Source organism: Solanum stenotomum, chromosome 8, assembly GCF_019186545.1.
Source record: "Solanum stenotomum isolate F172 chromosome 8, ASM1918654v1, whole genome shotgun sequence".
Lineage (NCBI taxonomy): Eukaryota > Viridiplantae > Streptophyta > Magnoliopsida > Solanales > Solanaceae > Solanum > Solanum stenotomum.
In genome coordinates this window covers 15,703,800-15,722,587 of record NC_064289.1, presented here as the reverse complement: position 1 = coordinate 15,722,587, position 18,788 = coordinate 15,703,800, and the positions used below count along the sequence as shown (strand labels likewise).

The 18,788-nt window shown below is 36.1% G+C and overlaps 2 protein-coding genes across 3 annotated transcripts; one reads left to right on the top strand and one right to left on the bottom strand.

Annotated features, from left to right (window-relative positions):
- Positions 1-506: 506 nt before the first annotated feature.
- Positions 507-11,929, top strand: LOC125872152 (nitrate regulatory gene2 protein-like). The gene is made up of 5 exons (XM_049552834.1): positions 507-791; positions 942-2,828; positions 3,688-3,902; positions 5,699-5,922; positions 10,368-11,929. The coding sequence occupies exons 2-5, from the start codon at positions 950-952 to the stop codon at positions 11,161-11,163; spliced, it is 3,114 nt and encodes a 1,037-aa protein (XP_049408791.1). The 5' UTR covers positions 507-791; positions 942-949; the 3' UTR covers positions 11,164-11,929.
- Positions 11,930-12,407: 478 nt separating this feature from the next.
- On the bottom strand, positions 12,408-18,494 carry LOC125872153 (protein disulfide-isomerase-like). Of its 2 annotated transcripts, XM_049552836.1 has the most exons (12): positions 18,223-18,494; positions 17,315-17,345; positions 16,921-17,208; positions 16,534-16,722; positions 16,328-16,453; positions 15,363-15,500; positions 15,161-15,280; positions 14,768-14,885; positions 14,103-14,215; positions 13,262-13,456; positions 13,155-13,180; positions 12,408-12,720 (listed from the first exon to the last, which is right to left on the bottom strand). In XM_049552836.1, the coding sequence occupies exons 1-10, from the start codon at positions 18,402-18,404 to the stop codon at positions 13,268-13,270; spliced, it is 1,494 nt and encodes a 497-aa protein (XP_049408793.1). In that variant the 5' UTR covers positions 18,405-18,494; the 3' UTR covers positions 12,408-12,720; positions 13,155-13,180; positions 13,262-13,267. The 2 variants fall into 2 exon arrangements, with proteins under 2 accessions (XP_049408793.1, XP_049408792.1); XM_049552835.1 differs by lacking the exon at positions 13,155-13,180.
- Positions 18,495-18,788: the final 294 nt, after the last annotated feature.

The window sequence follows — 18,788 nt, the reverse complement described above, 5'->3', positions numbered from 1 at the left end:
TAACTATTTTTCAAAAGTTCAATTACTACCTAAAAAAATGAGAATTGAAAATTCTAAAATACAATTTTTTCACTCTAAATTTACTCACAAATTTTGTTGAAATGAAACAACTCTAATTTATATTATTCATTAACCATACCCTTAATTTTTATTTTCTAAATCTCACCCTTGTTATATATGTCCAAACATCCTTACTCTTTTTTCATCATGTCAAAATTTGAACTAAAAAAAAAAAGAAAAGAGTAAAAGGCAAAAACCTTTTAAAAAAAAAAAACACAATGTCACCCAACAAATGTTAATAATGGCATTGTTCACTATCCACGAGCTTTCTTCTGCAAAAATTCTGACACACTTTTTTTTTTTTCTTTTTTTCCCACCATCAAAACCCTTCCTCGGGCCCCCTCCTTAAACCCCTTTTCGTTTTTTGCCCTTTTTTTTCACACAAATCCAAACAATCACCGAATAAACAAAAACAACTATAGTAGACAAAAATTGAAATATATTTGAATACTCTTCTTCTTCTTCTTCTTCCTCTGTTACTTTCTTTACTGAAACTTCTGACAACAATCACAAATCTCCAGAAACATCACAAATCTCAATACATATAATTGTTCTTCTTTCAATTTTATTTACTGCTTCTTGAATTCTTCAATTTTCTCAACCCCATGTAAAAACAAACGATTCTCTCTACAAACTTCCATAGATTTATTGATTTTTGTTGCCCCCCACTTCGTTTTCTGAAACACCCATTTCGTATGGGCGGTCAAGATTCAACCCTTTCTACTTCAAAGGTCAGATTTTTATTTTTCTTTTCTCCTACTACCCCCTTTCTCATACTACTTTTTACTTTTACTAGTAGTATACTTGCCAAATTTAAAGTCATTGTAATCATCATTTGGGATTTGGGTTTTGCTTTTTTCACAATGCAATTCTGCAAACAGGTAAAGAGATGACCGGAGGCGGTGGAAAAGTTGTACGGAAAGTAGATGTGATTAAAGGAGCTGTTGTATGGGTTGAGGACTATCTTGGTGTTTTTGGTTTTGATTTTGATTTTGTTGTTGTTGAGATGGGGTGTAATGAGTCTAAAGCAGTTGATACAGAACTTGTGATTCGTTGTAGAGAGAGGAAGGAACTGATCAAGGCTGCTGCTAATTACCGTTATGCCCTCGCCGCTGCTCATGTTTCCTATTTTCACTCTCTTAAGGATGTTGGTGATGCTCTTCGGAAGTTTGTTGATGAAGAGCTCATTGTTGGGTCTTCTTCTTCTTCTTTTTCGACCCCTTCTTCTCCTTCCTTAATTTTGCCTGATGAAAGGAAAATTGGTAGTAATAGAAGTAATGCTAGTGGAAACACACATCATAAGCATAAATCTTCTGGATCTCCGATATCGATTTCGTCTTCAGGTAGCTCCATTTCACGTTTTCACGATGAAGATGAACCTGTACATGACCATGGTCACCTGCATTTGTCATCAGATTCATCAGACGACGATCATCAAAATTTGCCACAAAAGGGTCAAAGAAATGTACACGGACATAATGAAAATCGAGGGGGTCACAGGAATTTACAACAAGATTATGAGCAGCCTGGAAGGAATCATAGGAATGTACATGAAGATTATGAGGGTCGTAACATGGTGGAAGGTGGGGAATCATCAATTTCGCCGTATTCACAGCCAGGTTGGGGGCCTGGGGGATTGCCATATGGGATGATGATGAATCATGAGGCTCCACCACAAGGATATTGGGATCCATTTTATGGAATGAACCCACAATTTCAGGCTCCTTGGGGAGGGCAGCAATTTGGGGGAAATCCGAATACGTATGCTTACTACATGAAGAAATCTTCACCGGTGATGAAGACAGTCTTTCACGAAGCAGATCCAGTGCCTACTGGGTATTCCAATTCGTATTGGAGCTACCCAAATGACAATAGTGGGTACCCAATGGCTCCTTCAATTGGTGAAAGGGGAAGTCAAAGTAATCAAGGTAAGAAAACAAGTCCATCAATGGAACCACCGCCACCTCCGTCTGCAAATGTCTCTGCTTGGGACTATTTTAATCCGTTTGATGGTGTAGAGAGTGGTTATTCGGCTTACTACCCGCATAAACAGAACAGTTCTGCATCAGTTAGTAGTAGTCCTAATTCAACTGAAGTGAGGGAGAGGGAGGGCATTCCTGATTTGGAAGAAGAAACTGAGACTGAAATGTATAAGGAGTATCATAAAGGAAAGAAGTTGAGTGATGAGACAAGGACTAAGCGTGGGGAGACAAATTCGTCCAAAAGTAGTGACAGTGGTAGAAAATCCATGCCATCAATGCCTCATGGCATTGATTTAAAGGGTGTAGCAGGACACAGTAGTATGGGCAGTTCAAAACCAGACTCGTCATTACATAATCTGGATGGCTCATCAAGTTCAAGGGGAGTAAAATCTGAGGGTAGTGGTGGCAGGACAAAGCCGATATCAACAATGTACGATTCAAGTTCTCACCTTTCCAGTGTAGAACCATCACATAGTAGTGGAGGCACAGGTTCAATTGATATTACAGAGGAAAAGAGCAATTTTGAAACTCTCGTGTCAGGAAGCTCGGGTGATGTGCATATGAAGAAGAAAGGGGTGACTTTTGAGGTGGATGAAATGTCAAAGAACGAGATTGAATCACCCAGGTCAAGTAGCTTGACCACATCACATGCTCATGGTACCAGGGATCTACATGAGGTTGTGGCTGAAATTCGAGATGAATTTGAGATTGCTTCTAGTTATGGAAGGGAAGTTGCTCTTATGCTTGAGGTTGGTAAGCTGCCTTACCAGCCTACCTTTGTTAAAGGTATGGTTCTGCCAATGTCCCTTAATCTCTTGATTCAGTTGATGCTGGGGTTCTTTTAAGTTTTTTACTTTGTGTGCTTACTTTTTAATCCTTGGCTATGTCCGTAAGTTATCTTCTTATGCTCTGCTTAGTGCAAATTTGGTACTGGTCAGTTAGACTTCCTTTCCTGCCATGTATTCGTAAAAATCTGTTCAAATCTTGACTAACTTGAGAACCTTATCCATGGAATGACCGACAGCTCACTCATGGCAAATAGTTGCGGCATTAGTGTCTTTTTATTGTTATTGCTTAATAAATTTGCACAACTAGTTTGTAGAGAGCAGACTGTATTGATCATAATTAACGAGATGGGAAAAATATTAAATTACCAATGTAAATATGTAATTGGTCAAAATGTGATTCGAAGTTTGATGAATTACTTTTAAAGTATGAAGCTCTGTTTGCTGACTTCATGCTATTGTTGTTGGAAAATAGGCAAAAAATTGATACTAGAGGGCTTACATTCAAAATTTGCTTCAGGTTGTATCTGTCATTGTTGCTCTTGTTCCCCAGTCAATGTAAATAAATTTATGCATTTCCAATGGATGTATGTATGTGATTCCTTAGCTGTTATTAGTTTATTCCATTATGATTTGAAGAACATAAATGGTGATAGGCCGTTAATGGAAATGGTTCCCATGAGTGTAACTAACGCCATTAGTGCACCCAGTTCAAGAATCTTCTGTGATCAGTTGTCACTTGTTTACCTTTATTTGGAATTTGCCAGTTATCATGACTTTCTTGATAAACTTCATGAAGAAACACGATGACATTCTTTTGCCTGTCTGATTTTTGTGGTTCTATCTATTTTTGTGCTCAGAGCTCCTATCCAGGATTCTATACCTGATTGTTCCATCCATGCCGGTTTCCCATACGGCGACGGTGAAGTCAGTTAGGCTGGCTGCCAAAACAAGAAAATTGGCTAAATCCTATTTTGAAGACGTTGGACAAGACAGTGCTGTGATGCCATGCAACTTGTCATCTACGTTTGACGAGCTATACGAATGGGAGAAGAAACTATATAAGGAAGTTAAGGTAATGGGAGGCAACTACTAAGATCTTTGTTTCGATTCTTATTTTTATTGAAAGTTTTATTTGTCTATTTGTTTTGTTGTAGAAAAATTTATTAGTTTATATAATATTTGTGTCAAAATCTTCAAAAGAGGAAAAACATGGAATCTCTCGTGTGTCATGTGAATTGATAGTTATCCCTAATGGATAATAAAGCTATTTAACTGATATCTTCTTCATCTTTTGCCATGGTTTGTTGAAGGCTTAACTAGTATTTTTATTCATTGGAAGTTAGCCTTACAAATTTTCTAGGGGGCAGGTCCTTTGATGATTTTCATCATCATAGATCTGGAGTTTTTGGATCAGCTAATAGTGTCCTCGGCCCAACTGAAAGAGCTCAATGAGGTAGTTACTAGGTTAAGCCCGTGCTTCTATACATATAAGAGGAACATGTTCTCATAACTTTGGGTAAGAAGAACATCTGAAAATGAACTGGATATGATCATCAAATTTTAGTCATTCCAGATGTTTGGATAGTTAATTCCTCTATCTAGTTTCTTGGGCAAAAGGTTGGCATTGTTAATTTATGAACTTGTGCCCTTGTTAGAGATTATGTGAAAGATTTGAGGGCATAAACTGAAATGGCAATTTAGAACTTTATTATATCTCATATCTTCATCATAAACAACTTTATTATTTACTCAAAAAGAACTTTATTATATTCCATAATTATGTCAAGATCTCAAAGTGCTTTAGTCACAGATGAATAAAGAAATCTTGAGTTCTTTCTGCTTGGCTCACTGAACTATGGAATTTGGAGCACTTTAAACCCATGATATATATTTTGGACACTGAAACCTCTTTATCTAAGTCTATGATAATATATGACACTGCCTTCTATTAAAAGGCAAAAGCTTTCAAGTGTAGGTAACTATAGTTGGATTGGATCTTTACATGTAAAGGTAAAAAGAGTAAGATAGCCTTCTAACAATAATCTTCGTAGGACTTCAGGTCCCATCAACCAGTAGTCTCTGGAGGATCTTATCAACTAATTAGCATTCCTTATTTCTTAGCTGAGTGAAGTTTTACATAGAATTTCTGAAATTCAATGTTTCTCTTTTTTTAATTTGCACTCAACTTATAATAGCTTAAAGCCAACCCAGCTTGTTTAGGATTGAGGTGTAGTTTTTGTTGTTATAATAGCGTAAATATTATTTCCGGGTTAAATGTTTTGCTGACTTCATATGCTTAATAAATCTTGATTTTTTTTACTTTTAATGGGCATTATCGTCTTCATGGTGAATCTAATGGCCCGTGGGTCAAAGAATGTTAGTGATAAACAGAACTACAACAGAGGGATAAAGGCCAAGACCCTTTTGTGGAAGGGGCAAAAGGGAAGTTACTTAAAAGTCTCTGCTATACTTCCAGGATAGCTTTTGAATACTTTCATTTTAAATTGTAGATGGAGGGATGGCGGTTTTCTTCTTTTCATTTTGGTGTGGGAGTGTTCAGCTTTTCCATAAACAGTACCTCCTTATCAATTAATGGGATTATTACATGATTTTGGGGTGATAGAATTGATCTTTGATCTTTACATATGATTACTGCTTCACTTTGTCAAAAAAACATATGATTACTGCTTCACGGTTCTGTTTCAGATAGTATAGACTTGATTGATCTCTAAGTGCTTTTAGTTTACATCTTTAGTGGATTCATCCATTGCTAATTTTTGTATCTACTTTCTGAAAGTTGAATTCTTATCATAGTTATATTCAACTGTTTGGGAGTTTGTGTTCATTGAGGTAATTAGTTTGATGTAGGATGAAGAAAAACTGCGGATCATATATGAAAAGCAGTGCAAAAGGCTGAGGAGTTTGGACGAGCAAGGGGCCGAGTCTAGCAAGATAGATGCTACCCAGGCATGTATCAGAAGATTGCTGACAAAACTTAATGTCTGTATAAAAGCAATTGATGCAATTTCAAGCAGAATTCACAAATTAAGAGATGAAGAATTGCAGCCCCAAATTGGAGAATTAATTCATGGGTATGGGTCTGCATTATCTTGTTTATTCTTGTATTTACTTCATTCTTATCTCATGGAGTTGGATTCTAGTCTTCCTTTACTAGCACTTTTCTTTTTCTTTTCCTCTCAGTTTCATTTAGAATGCATCACTTTTGCCCTTATGATCACTGGTAATGCAATAATGGTACATTTTCCTAAGGAGTTCAACACTAATATCCATCGAAGCTTCACTCTATAATGCCACCTTTACCTGTTGTAACAGATAATCTGTTTTTTTGGGGTAACTTGATAGTGTAAAGTATTCCTTACTCTGTCGGAGTATCTTGACCTTATTATAGATTTATATGCGATACTCCTAGAAAAATGATGGTTCTGAAATCAACGTACTAAGAAAACGAAAACCTATTCTCACTTATAGATATTACCTATTATGGATCTTTTTTCCCCATTCTGCCCCCATCTTTAGCCAAGTTTGCATTGATCCAAAGAAATTGTAGATCTTTTTTGACAACTTCATTTTATGTGGTTTTAGGTCTATCACGTCTCCTTTTAACACATTAACTCACCATAGTGTATATTGATCGGAGCATCTGTAGTTGTAGTTCAATGCTAGACATTGACCAAACCATCTAAAGTGATTTTATCTCATTATTATCCTCAATGTCTGCTACTTGCACCTTTAACAAATGTGATAATTTTTTATCTTATCTAATCTTGTACAATTGCACCATCTTAGCATCCACATCTCTGCAACACTCATCTTGCGGATGTGTTTGACTTTAACATCCCAACATCACTACCATATTACTTGCCGGTGTTGTAACTATTCTGTAGAACTTATTGTTCAATTTAGTAGACTTCTATTACCATAACACTCTAGTAACAGTTCTCTATTTCAACCATCCAGCTTTAGTTCTTGAATAACATGTTCATCTATCATTCCATTCTCTTGAAACGACAAGTCTTAACTATTTAAGAAGTTTGTAGTTTGGTACTGTAATCCCGTGTAGTCTCACCTAACTTCACTCTTCTCATGTTGACGAAACCTTTTTGTGCATATATCCATTCTTACTTATACTTATCCTAAAACCCTCACTTGTTTAAATGATTCTTCTTAGTTCAAGCTTTTGGTTGGCATTAGCTCTTGTTTCTTCAATCAACACAATATTGTCAGCGGAAAACATATACCACGGTACCTCATTTGTGGTATCTCATCTGGTATTGTGTTGGTTCGCTCATCCATAACTAGGGTAAACAAGTAGGAGCTCAATGTTTTCATGCTAGTGACAACTCTTCATACATGCCCTTCATAGTATTTATATATTTGATATGCATTTATTTCTTTTTCATTGACTTTTCTTTACTTTATCAGATACCATATATAGAAATTTCTTCCATTCGTGATACAGTTCCATCAATTTGCTTTGCAAGGTTTATAGCATTCATGTAGATTTACCGGCTATAAATCCAAGTTAGTTCTCAGTCACTCATGTCATATTTGTATGTCTTTGCTTTATCACTCTTTCTCATAGTTTCACCATGCGGCTCATGAGTTTTAATGCCACAATAGTTCACACAACATTGAATATCTCATTTTTGTTCTTACAAATTGGAATAAGGGTACTCTTTCCCCCCTTGTTGGGCATCCTATCCTTAGTTAGTATAACATTGAATAGCATGGTGAACCATTCTACTCCAACCTCTTTAAGACACTTTCACGGCACTTTTACTTCCGTTGGAAAATTCTGTGAGTGTAGATAAAGTTTCTATTGTGCACATACTCATGGAGGTCCAAAATGTTAGTTGAACAATTGATCAACGTAGCCTCTCCATCTTTGCTTGACTTTGTCATCTCTTGTCACCACTTGTTGAGAATCTGTAATGCACTTCATCTAGTTTATGATCTTACCCTTCTTCTCTTAGTCATGCTAGTTTACACATATCTTTCTCCCCTTCTTGCGTCTCTATGTACTGGTATAAGCCAACCAGAGCTTCCTCTCAAGCTTATAGTAGCCTTTTTAGTTTCCATGTGGCTAAGTTGTTTTCTTCAAAGGCTTCTCTTTCTTCCGCTTTGGCAACTTCCTATATCACTCCTCGTTTAGTTTAATAACTTCTTTGTACCACCTTTTTCCACTACTGGGATTCGTATGGTGAAGATCCTGGACTTTTAGACACATCTAACACTTCAGTTGCTACCTTTTTAATGCAACCTGACATTTCCGTCCCCAGGATGTTTGATTTCCCTGTCTAAGTCTCAAACTCCATTCTCTCGTAGTTTTTCTTGAAATGCTAACTTGTTAGCTCCCTTTAATCCCAGCCACTTAATTTCGAGGTTGGTTGCAAGTCATCTCCTTTCTCTCGCTACTCTTGTGCTTTACGTCTAAGACATTGTTAGGTTGGGAGGTCATAGCTTCTCCTGGAGTAGGGTAAGATTTGCGTACACACCACCCTCCCTAGACTCCACTTGTGGGATTACACTAGGTATGATGTTGACTATAATTACCTCCATTTTTATAACTTATTAAGTGAGGATTCTCTTAATAAAATGTGGGTTTGCTGCCACTAAAATCATATGCAAAAGCGATTCGAAGGTGTATTTTCCATTGTCATTCCTAGTACCATAACCGTAACCCCCGTGTATTTGTTCAAAACCATCGCTACTATTACCTTCATGACCTTTTAGTTAATAAAATTTATTTAACTTGCCATTGAAATGATTGCATTTGTCTGCAGTGTTCCTTCCTTACCATTTCTATTTATGCGTAATTTCTCTTCATCGACAATTATTTTCTCATCTTTTCCTTCCACTTGATATGGTGTAGTTGTTTTCTCAAAATATGGAGACTCATTGGCAATTACGTGAGTCAAGGTCCTTCATCCTTTTATTAGTTATAACTTTTTATTTGGTAAGACAGAGAGAGAAGAGGGATTTTGACATGGTCATAGGAGGAGGGTATGAATGTCCTTACGTTAATATCTTATTGTGTGTAAAATGATGGTGCAGTCTTGAACTAATTGAATGTTCATCAGTTGTTGAAAATAAACGTTTAGTAGTCGTTTATTGACTAGTTAACATTTTTAACTTTATAAGAGGTTGAAAAAGCTTAGTGGTTGGATTGAATTTAGCTTTTGAATCTGCAGTCATGATTTTGGACTTTTCTCTTCAGTGAGAAGGTTGATTGAGACAATATTTCGGGGATTATTGTAGTTGGAGAGTGTTTAATGTCCTATGGAGTTTTTTATTTGCACTATTATTGAATTTCGGCGAATGACTTGACGGCGTCATTTTCTCAGGTGAAATTGTATTTTAGGTGCAGGTAGCAAGTATATAGATGTGTGCATAATTCATTTCTGCTCTTATTTGGTTGGTGTAATTTTGATTCAGCTGTTGAAAAACTATTAAATCTTAAATGGTTACATGTTATATGTACATTTTTTTTCTATTCACTCATGATTTGGCCTGGTCGACCCTTTTCATGTGAACTTATTTTACCTTATCAAAAAATTTCATGTAAACTTATAAATATACCAATTGTTTGCTTTCAAGATCGACAAGGGTTTTATCTGAAGGTTGGAAACTGTTTTGTATTTTCCATAAAAGTAGCTAGAAAAGAAAATCAAGTATTGAAGGATTTCTTATTCTGCAGGCATTTCTTTGTCGAATATCCAAGTCCGTCTTGTGTGATTTTGACTTGCTATTTGTGGTGCAATCTACTATCAGTGATTGCTGAGTAAATTCTTATTTCCCTGTGTTGTTTTTGTTTCTTTTGTTTCTCTTTTCGTCTTCTTAAGTAGCTTTTCTATTACTTCCTCTGTTTCAATTTGTTTGTCTTAGTTTGACTGGACATGTAGTTTAAGAAAATAAAAGAAGACTTTTGAATTTTGTGGTCTTAAAGTAAAATATGTTTAATGTATCAAAATGCCCTTTAATCTTTTGATCTTAAACATGCCACGTGGGATGTTGAAATTAAAGAGTTGCCAGATTAGGCAAGAGACATTCTTTTTGAAATAGATGGACTAAAAATAAATGAAAGTAGCACAAACAAAATAAAATAGAGGGAATAGTGTTTTATTTGTATTGCTGCATAACTGCATTCAAGTAGTAGTATGAACTTCTGTTTTGTCATGCACTGTAACGCATCATGAACTTATACTCTATTTCATAATTTATTTTGTGTTTCTCTGTTCAAGATGGAATGTAAATGTTTACTTTGTTATGCACTGCAATGTTTCATTAACTAAGCATTCTGTAATGCATTATTTTGTGTTTTCTTCCTTCAAGAAGTAATGTGAGCTTCTCCTTCTCATGCATTGTAATGCTACATGACCTTAACATTTCTTCGTTATATATAAGAATTGAAGCAACGTTTACCCTCATGTATTTGTAAAGCAGCATGAAATAACCCAGTTGCATAATTCTCCCAATTGGAACCCAATATGATAATCTTCTGTATGCAAATAAGCAGGCTGGTGAGAATGTGGAGGTCAATGCTCAACTGTCATCAGAAGCAGTTTCAAGCAGTGAGGGAGAGTAAAACAAGGGCTCTCAGAGCAAATACGGGGTTCCAAAGAGATTCGAGCTTGAGAGCTACTCTTGAACTTGAGGTGCAACTTTTGTCGTGGTGTAGTCACTTCAATGACTGGATTTGCTGTCAGAAGTCCTATGTAGAATCCTTAAAAGGGTGGCTTCTCCGATGCCTTACGTATGAGCCAGAAGAAACCCCAGATGGACCTGCCCCTTTCTCTCCTGGCCGTCTTGGAGCTCCTCCAGTTTTTGTAATTTGCAACGATTGGAGTCAGGCAGTAGAGGCAATCTCTGAAAATCAGGTAGCAATTGCAATGAATGATTTTGCTTCAAATTTGAGGCAGCTTTGGGAACGACAAGATGAGGAGCAGAGACAGAGGATCAAAGCAGAATACCTCTCAAAAGACTACAAGAAACGGTTAACCATGCTTCAGCAAAAGAGAGGGGGCTTGAGGCATGAGCAAGACACGATGTCTAACAGAAGTCACATAATTGCTCCATCAGAAAAAGGGATTTCACCATTGGATGATCTAAAGGTGGACTTGGATTCGTTCAAAAAGAAATTAGTTGAGGAGAGAACAAAGCACAAAGATGCCATTAAATTGGTGCATGATGCAGCTTCTAGTAGTTTACAAGGGGGCTTACTTCCAATTTTCAAGGCTTTGGAGAACTTCACTTCAGAAGCTCTGAGAGCGCATGAACAAGTTAGGTTACAGAGTGTTAGAGACGGTTCATAGTTCCTCAATTGAATCTTAACCTTGTTTTCCTATTTGAAAAAAGATGGTTGAAGAGTTACACCACATCAAATGGATCGCAGTTGCAGTGTCATATGGATATTACCAAGAAATTTAGTAGCCAAACCTTGAAAGAGAGGCAAGAGATGGGGATTTCATATTTTTAATGTACACTGGTTAGAGATTTTCGACAGAAACAGATGTGGATCAATGCACATTGGGGATTGCTGTTGATGACGAGGTGGCTAGGAGAAGTGCAGCTTTTCAGAGGGTAACTTTTAGCATAACAGTTGATCATATAGTTTCAGTTTCCCCCTTTGACGTTAATAGGTAGGTTCTTGTATAGTTATTCATTTATTTGTTGATTGGGTTGTACTGGTGGATGATCATATTCTTGGCTAGCAGTTTATGTTGGATTTATGGTTAATTATGGTCGGGAAAGGCTGAAATTAGGGACTTCTAAATCTTGTGTCATATGGTAGAATGGATGAATGAAAATTTTGGCAATGGTGCAGAAAATAAACTAGTTCCATCTTTTCCTTCCTGTCAAGTTTAGGTCCTTACTTGGGAGAAGTAAGTTCATTTCTTACCACTGAACAATCAAAATCATGTCAAATAAATGGTTGGAAAATCTAGTACCATCATAGACGATGTGATTGCATATCCCCTTCTCAATTCAGACTTATTAGTCCCAATTCTTTGTATTGCCCAAGAAAATTGAAACTACTTGTAGGTGGTGGACTGAAGGTGATCAATATTCATGTATAGAACAAAGCAGTTATGTGCAAATTGTTATGAACTATTTGTAATAAAGGAAAGGACAGCTATGAGTTCAAGGTGTGTACTAGATGCTACAAAAGAAGACCCAATCCAAAGGATGGGTCGCAGCAGTGAGTGACAGCCTGACTGACAGTAAGGGGTGGTTTTACGGGAGAAAATAATACTATGTATTAAATTTGATATTATTTAATCTTTTGTTTGGTAGTGTTTTTATCAATGTATACTAACATATGTATTAGTTACACACTATTGAGTATTATTTGATACAGGTAAAAAAACTCAAAATATGTCGTCGAACTAATCTAAAATGGCTCAGTCATGCCACTCTTTAACAGTTGGACATACTTATATCAAAATTTAAGTGTTCAGTATCAAATTGGATTTTGGACCTATGTACCAAATACTTCCGTAATCAATTAGCTTGGCCAAACAGGGTAGGCAACAGATAGAAACAAGAGGCATTCAAGTAAGATTCAAAGGCTCATGCTTCGTAAATAACTTAAAATTGACAAGTTTCTCTAGAAAACCATTCAACATACAAAGATGCAACTAATCAAACCACTGAAACTTGATACCTAAATCCTCGGAAAATCCTGCTCAACAGAAAATATTTGATTACAGACTAGGATAAGGGGCTATATTTGGGTTATGGGGGGGAGGGTAAGCAAAGGTGGAGATGTTGTGCGCTTGTTTCTTTCTTCTCACTTGGCTGGAGCTTGTAAGTCAGTAAGGCAGCCAACGCCAATGCCAACTGTGTTAGAAGACTCCTTCATTTTCATCCTGTCAGAGGTAGCTGAGGAAATTTAGACATTATAAAGCAAACAAAAACCAGTCGAAACTGATTCTAAATATTAGTATTGTCTAAAAGCAAGTTAACATTTTCCCTGCTCTGCATAGTAGGAGAAAGGAAGGGAGAAGTTAAGGGCTTTTCCCTTCTCTTGTTTGGTATATCACTCGAACCAAACACAACAGAGAAATATTTTCCGTTGTCTACTTCCCCTTTATTTCTGTTCCTTACACTAGATCCGGACAAAAGAACAGAAGACCAACAATTTTCATGTGTTACACTAACTGCAGTAAACGGAGCTTATGAAAAAATAAATAATAGAACAAAAACCAGAGAGAAAACATCCACTAGATATTTCTCATACATCTTAACATACGATTAAATTTCATTTCTTGTCCATTTCATTCCAACTACTTCCAAAATTTACCTCAATACTTACCCCTTTAACCAAAACTGCAGAAAACACTAGGTATTGGTTAAAACACATATAAACTGACAAGTGGTAATAATGTTCAGACCTACAAGTACAGTTACCTTTAATTATAGCTCATCTTTTCCCGGAGCTTGCTCTGCAGCCTTATCCCGATTCTCCTGGATAAAGTCAATAATGTCTTCCTTGGTCCTCCCACCTTGATGCTGCAAGAGCTTTCCACTTGCTGACTTGAAATAAAGAGTAGGATAACCTTGGACCTCAAAAGTTCCTTGTGGAATATCATTAGCAGTAGCATCCTACATAACAACAAACGAAGAGTTCATTAGAAATCTCCAATACTGAAATTACAAATATTTAGAGAAGATTGCAGTATATCGACACAAAAAAAGGAGCCAACATGTACACACTAAGGTGAAAGAATAGCGGGACTTTTTAAAAAAAATAAAAGGCATGGAAAGCATGAGAAATTTGCTAAGTAGCAATTCGTGCAGCATGTACTCCTCAAGTCTATACTCGCAAGCAGATACTTGATGCCACGGGCTTGATCCTTTTATCTTCAATCCTATGCAGCACTTCACTATGCTGGTAAGCACTTAGCCCTAGTTATGATAGCATTTATTAATTTTTTTAAAAGTTGTGATAGCGTCAAAGTGAACATTAAATGTACTTTGTTCAGACTACATGTTTACTCATTCTCGTTATCTGGGTCTGAATCTAATCCAGTTTTACATAACAAACCGCAATCGCACACTATTAATGGCAAAAAGTTCCAGAGCCCACTTTTAATTCCTAGATTACATTCCTCTATTCTTGAAACCAAAAAGAACATGGTGGCCCAATATGTTTCCTCCATTTTCACTCTACAAGCAACAAACAAATTAAAGGTTCGCCAATATATTCCAGAATTATGAGATAATGAAGAGTTTTGAGTGTGATGCTCACAATTTTGGCAATCATAACATCTGCATCACTTTCGAATGAGACAGCCACTTCATCAAGGATTGGGGCCAACTGCTTGCAGTGTCCACACCAAGGGGCATAGAACTCGATGAGTACTATAAGAAACAACAACCACATGAATTACCGTTGCTGCATATCCAACAAATATTCTAACAAAAGAACATGTACAAGTTCAGGAAGATGAGCAAGATGAACACAATGATAATGCGCCTGAGGAAGAAACTGAAACTATGCCACAAAATTGACTCATAATTTTATGTCATACTGCACCTAAATACCTTGTGATGCAATTTGTTTAATTAATAATGTGTCCTATTCTGCAGATGTTGAACATATAGCATATATTTGATACTGTTACTTATCAACACTTTTTGAGAATGCATTACTTATCATTTTTGAACAGCTCAATGAGAAGAAGTTGGAACAACTTATCTCCAAATAACTGTTGTAAGTCAGTCTAGTATGCTTTACAAATATATGAATGTCATGCTGAAAAGCCATGCGAGATGGTGAAATATACAATTTGATTTTCAAATACTTATACTTCACAAGAATAAATGAGAATTAAGACGATGAAACCTATAAGAACTACCTAAGATACAACTGAACAAAATGTAAGTAAAAATTGAACATTAGGTAGGAAATACCATTCTTCCCAGAGTTGAAAACCATATCCTGGAAATTGTCAGCAACCAAAACTTTAACAGGTTCGCTGTTAACTTCTGGGATAGGTTCTGATTTTTTGAAAGGTTTCACCTTGCCGTCCTGAAGTTTGATTAAGTAATTACTTCAGACACTATACAAGAAACAAATTGCCCATAGAAATAATGTTTCTTGAGACTTCTCCTTTCATTCAATTTGCTATTTATTAAGTAGAAATTTGAATGTAAGAAGAGAACTCCAGTCTATTTAGAATGTACAAGAAAAGGGATATAGAAGATGAATTTATAAAGATAACGGACGAGTAAAATCTGGGAGAAACAATTAATCCAAGAGAAATGGGTAAAAGAAAAAAAGGTGAAGACAGGGAGAATCATCACCTTAAAATCCTTAACCCATGACGCAATGTGATCAGGCTCAACATTTGGTTTGAGATATTTCTCTCCATCATTTGTCTGTATGATGATTAGAGGTGTCTGATCCTCTTTGAGTCCAAAGTACTGCTCAATGAAGCCAAATATATCATCATGTTAACATCAATAAACAGGAAATAATTCAAACACAAATAATGAGAAACCTAACCTGGAAGGCACCTTGACTGGCCTCAACATCACCGATTAAGAAACTAATATCATTGCCTTTGTACTGCTCAGCAACTTCATGATACTTGGATTTGAAACTATCAAATAGGTCATTGTTGAAGTTTACGAACAACATGGCCTGCCAGTTCCATACTTTTTGATAAGAAACTACTCCCAAATGTAATTGGGCAATTGGGGGTTGGGGGTTAAGGTCTCCAGCTCTAAATAGTCCAGTATGAAAAGATAATTAAGGTTGCAGTTGCACTTCAATAAAGAGATGATATTTGAATGCATGAAATATTGAAGTGCATATCCAAGTACAACAATCATAGAAAGATGATAGCAGAACCGGCAGAAGATATGCAACGTCAAAAGTAGAGCAATTCTTAACTCCAGCTCTAGAAAGTACAAGCTAGTAGGATATTAAACAAGCAGCAGCAATGAGAAACAAATTTATTTGATAAAAACACTGAAAACTTCAATCTTTTCTGGACGTCCCAGAGAAACAAAGATACTTTTAAGAAAAAACAGATGAATATTGCACTAGTCTTTACACATCTATCTTTGCTTGTGGCGCTTTATCATTATACATGAAGAGTTCATGTTGATTGTAGAAACGAAAGAGCATCTAAAGAACGAGTGCAAGGAAAGACCATAAATTAGAAGTGAAGAATATAACTTAAAAAAACCTTAAAAAATAAAATCTTGATCCACATTTACTCTTCTAATATATCAAACAAATGATCCTCAAAATGGGAAACAAGAGACACCAAGAATAAGAGAATTAATATCATGCATTATGTAGTTCATCTGTATAGTGTATAATTTTATATCGCTTCTTATATATTTGAATAAAAGAGGCCTATCAACAAAAAGTATTGGAAAGCAGATGCAGGTTTAGACAGCAAGACGACTATCAGATCTCAACAGGCAACATAAATCTGGTAGACTAAGTAAATGCTGCACCTTGGCATTTGGACTGTTGAAGAATTTAACAACAAATGGATGGTTGTTGGGGTCCTTGTTATATACAGTCACAGTAGGAATAGTAGCTTCTTCGACTAACTTTGCCAAGGCATCCACATCGAACTCCTACAAATACATATGATCAATTGTTGGAACTTTGTCTAGTACATCAGAAAATGTAGAAGAATTTTACACCGACCCAATACCTGAAAATCTACAAAAAGTTCATCAAAAGGCTTGAATAACCTAACCACAGGGCCAGAAACTGATGAATCCCCACGAGGAAGGAGTTTAGCATCCGAAGTATGACCAAAATCATAATCAGCACGTAATCTCTCAGCCACAGCTGTAAAATTCTCAAATTTCTCACCGGAGAACTCGGGAAAGACCCCAACCTATAAGAATTTTAAGCCATACTCATCAACTCCAATTCTGCAGATCCCTCAAGGGAAAACAATTTATGAAAAACATACGCAAATCAGTGTGAAAGAGAGTGGTTGTTTGTGCATCGGGTCACCCTGGTATGAGCATATGCTTTTATGAATGTGTATACATATATAATGAGAGAGATATAGAAAGGAGGGGGCACTTACGATAATGATCTTATTGACATCTATAAAATCTTCTGCATCCTTAGATGATTTTATTTCAGCAGAAGCAGGGCCACTTTGTTTCTTCACGTAAGAAACAATACCATCCGCCTCACGTGGTCCTTTGTAATCTTGAACAACGCTACCTCCATACCTCAAGATCTTAAGAGTGGGGAAACCTTTTATGTCGAACTCACTGGCAAGAACCTTGTTTTGCTCCTCACTGGCATCAACTTTGGCCAGAACAACTGGTGGATCATTCTGGCTTAAAATTTGTGCTGCTTTCTCATACTGCAAATCAATCAAAGCAAAATGTTTAAATATATTGTGCTTCCTTATGCTCCAAAAGGCTATTACTCTTTTAAGATACTAAAAGGAATGTGTTAGTGGTTCTTACTTCTGGAACAAGCTTCTTGCAGTGACCACACCTGTAAATGTCAAAGTAATTAATGAACTTGGAAAGAAAAGGTAATTTGCTTCTAATTTGAGGCATCAAATTTTCATATAACTTAAATAGAGACAATCATCAGAGATAAGAAACATAAATGCTAGTAATAACATTATTGATTCAATTATCAAAATGCACTAAAGCTTCTAGCTTTGACCGTCTAGTCAGAGAATCAACTGTATTATTAAGTCAAATTAAACATCATTCACAATTTCATCATTTCTAGAGGAAATTGTTTCCAGTATTTGGTTACCTTGAAATTCGGAAATCCAAGGGACCATGGTAGAAGACTTCATCCCTCATAACTCACTGTTCTTTACAAATATCCCAACTCTTATTTTACTTCACTTACTTCATTCAAGACTCGGACATTGTTATCAAACGACCCTTTTTTTGTGTGTCTACCTCAGTTAGTGAGTCTACTATTGCCAGGAGAGTCTATCGAGGTTGCATGGTAGAGAGTGATGGCCCTCAGCTACTCAAGGATATCCCCAACACCTCGTATGATTAACCTTATATCTCCAACTTTTATATCAAATTAAAATATAAAATATTTGCCCAGCAGAAAATTTCTATGAAAACCATATTCTTTCTTGAATTAACCACCCTAGATCTAAGATAGTAAAAGATCCAACTTATGGTAATCTCCGTAGCATCTGTTGTTTAAGCTTTCGTTTACTAACCCGTCATAGTTTCCAAAATAAATTACTAAATAACAAGACAAAATCATTCCTGGAAACGAAAAGAATAACGGAAGACATAAGCTACAGATTCAAAAAACACTACACACAGTTTTAAAAAAATAATCAATCAAAGCAATGTTTACCAACAAATTGAAGTGTAATTGATTAAATTACCAAGGGGCGTAGAACTCGACGACGATGAATTTGTGTCGACCTACAAAATCAGAGAAATTTGAGTGATCCAAAGTCACAACGAACTCCTTGGATTGAGTGTCTTCGCTCTCAGAAGCGTAAGATTCCGATCCTAACAATGCGAAAACACATAGAAATAACGAAATCCAAACCCTAATCGCCATTTTTATCACTCTTTTCTCTCTCAGCTCACTGAAAAATATCTTCAGTTTCAATTTTCATTGTGGATCTCAAGAGGAATTTATATAGCAGCATTTTGCAGATGGGAGCTTTGTGCGGAGCTTTACAATGGAAATGTCTAAATAACCCTGGTTTATTTTTATTTTCATTTCAATTCTCTTATTAAAAGAGAAAAAACTATTTTGATTATAATGACTTTTCTTTATGATATTTGGGAAGATTTTTGAGACATTCGAGTCGTTTCTATGGATGTGGTAACAATAATAATTTAACATCAAAGAATGTGGTACATGTTTCTCTTTTCTTTATCACAACTTTCAATTTTAAATACTAGATATGAAAATATTCTTGCTTTCCCCTTCGATAGA

What these genes read in the sequence shown, in the direction of transcription:
- LOC125872153 (XM_049552836.1), bottom strand. Translation starts at nt 18,404, where the DNA reads ATGGCGATTAGGGTTTGGATTTCGTTATTTCTATGTGTTTTCGCATTG. An exon ending in AACTTTTTGTAGATTTTCAG is followed by an intron (nt 16,454 to 16,533) that starts GTATTGGGTCGG and finishes ATGTATTTGTAG; the next exon opens with GAGTTCGATGTGGATGCCTT. An exon ending in ATGTTATGATTGCCAAAATT is followed by an intron (nt 13,457 to 14,102) that starts GTGAGCATCACA and finishes GTTGTTATGTAG; the next exon opens with GATGCTACTGCTAATGATAT.
- LOC125872152 (XM_049552834.1), top strand. Translation starts at nt 950, where the DNA reads ATGACCGGAGGCGGTGGAAAAGTTGTACGGAAAGTAGATGTGATTAAA. An exon ending in AACTATATAAGGAAGTTAAG is followed by an intron (nt 3,903 to 5,698) that starts GTAATGGGAGGC and finishes AGTTTGATGTAG; the next exon opens with GATGAAGAAAAACTGCGGAT. An exon ending in ATTGGAGAATTAATTCATGG is followed by an intron (nt 5,923 to 10,367) that starts GTATGGGTCTGC and finishes GCAAATAAGCAG; the next exon opens with GCTGGTGAGAATGTGGAGGT.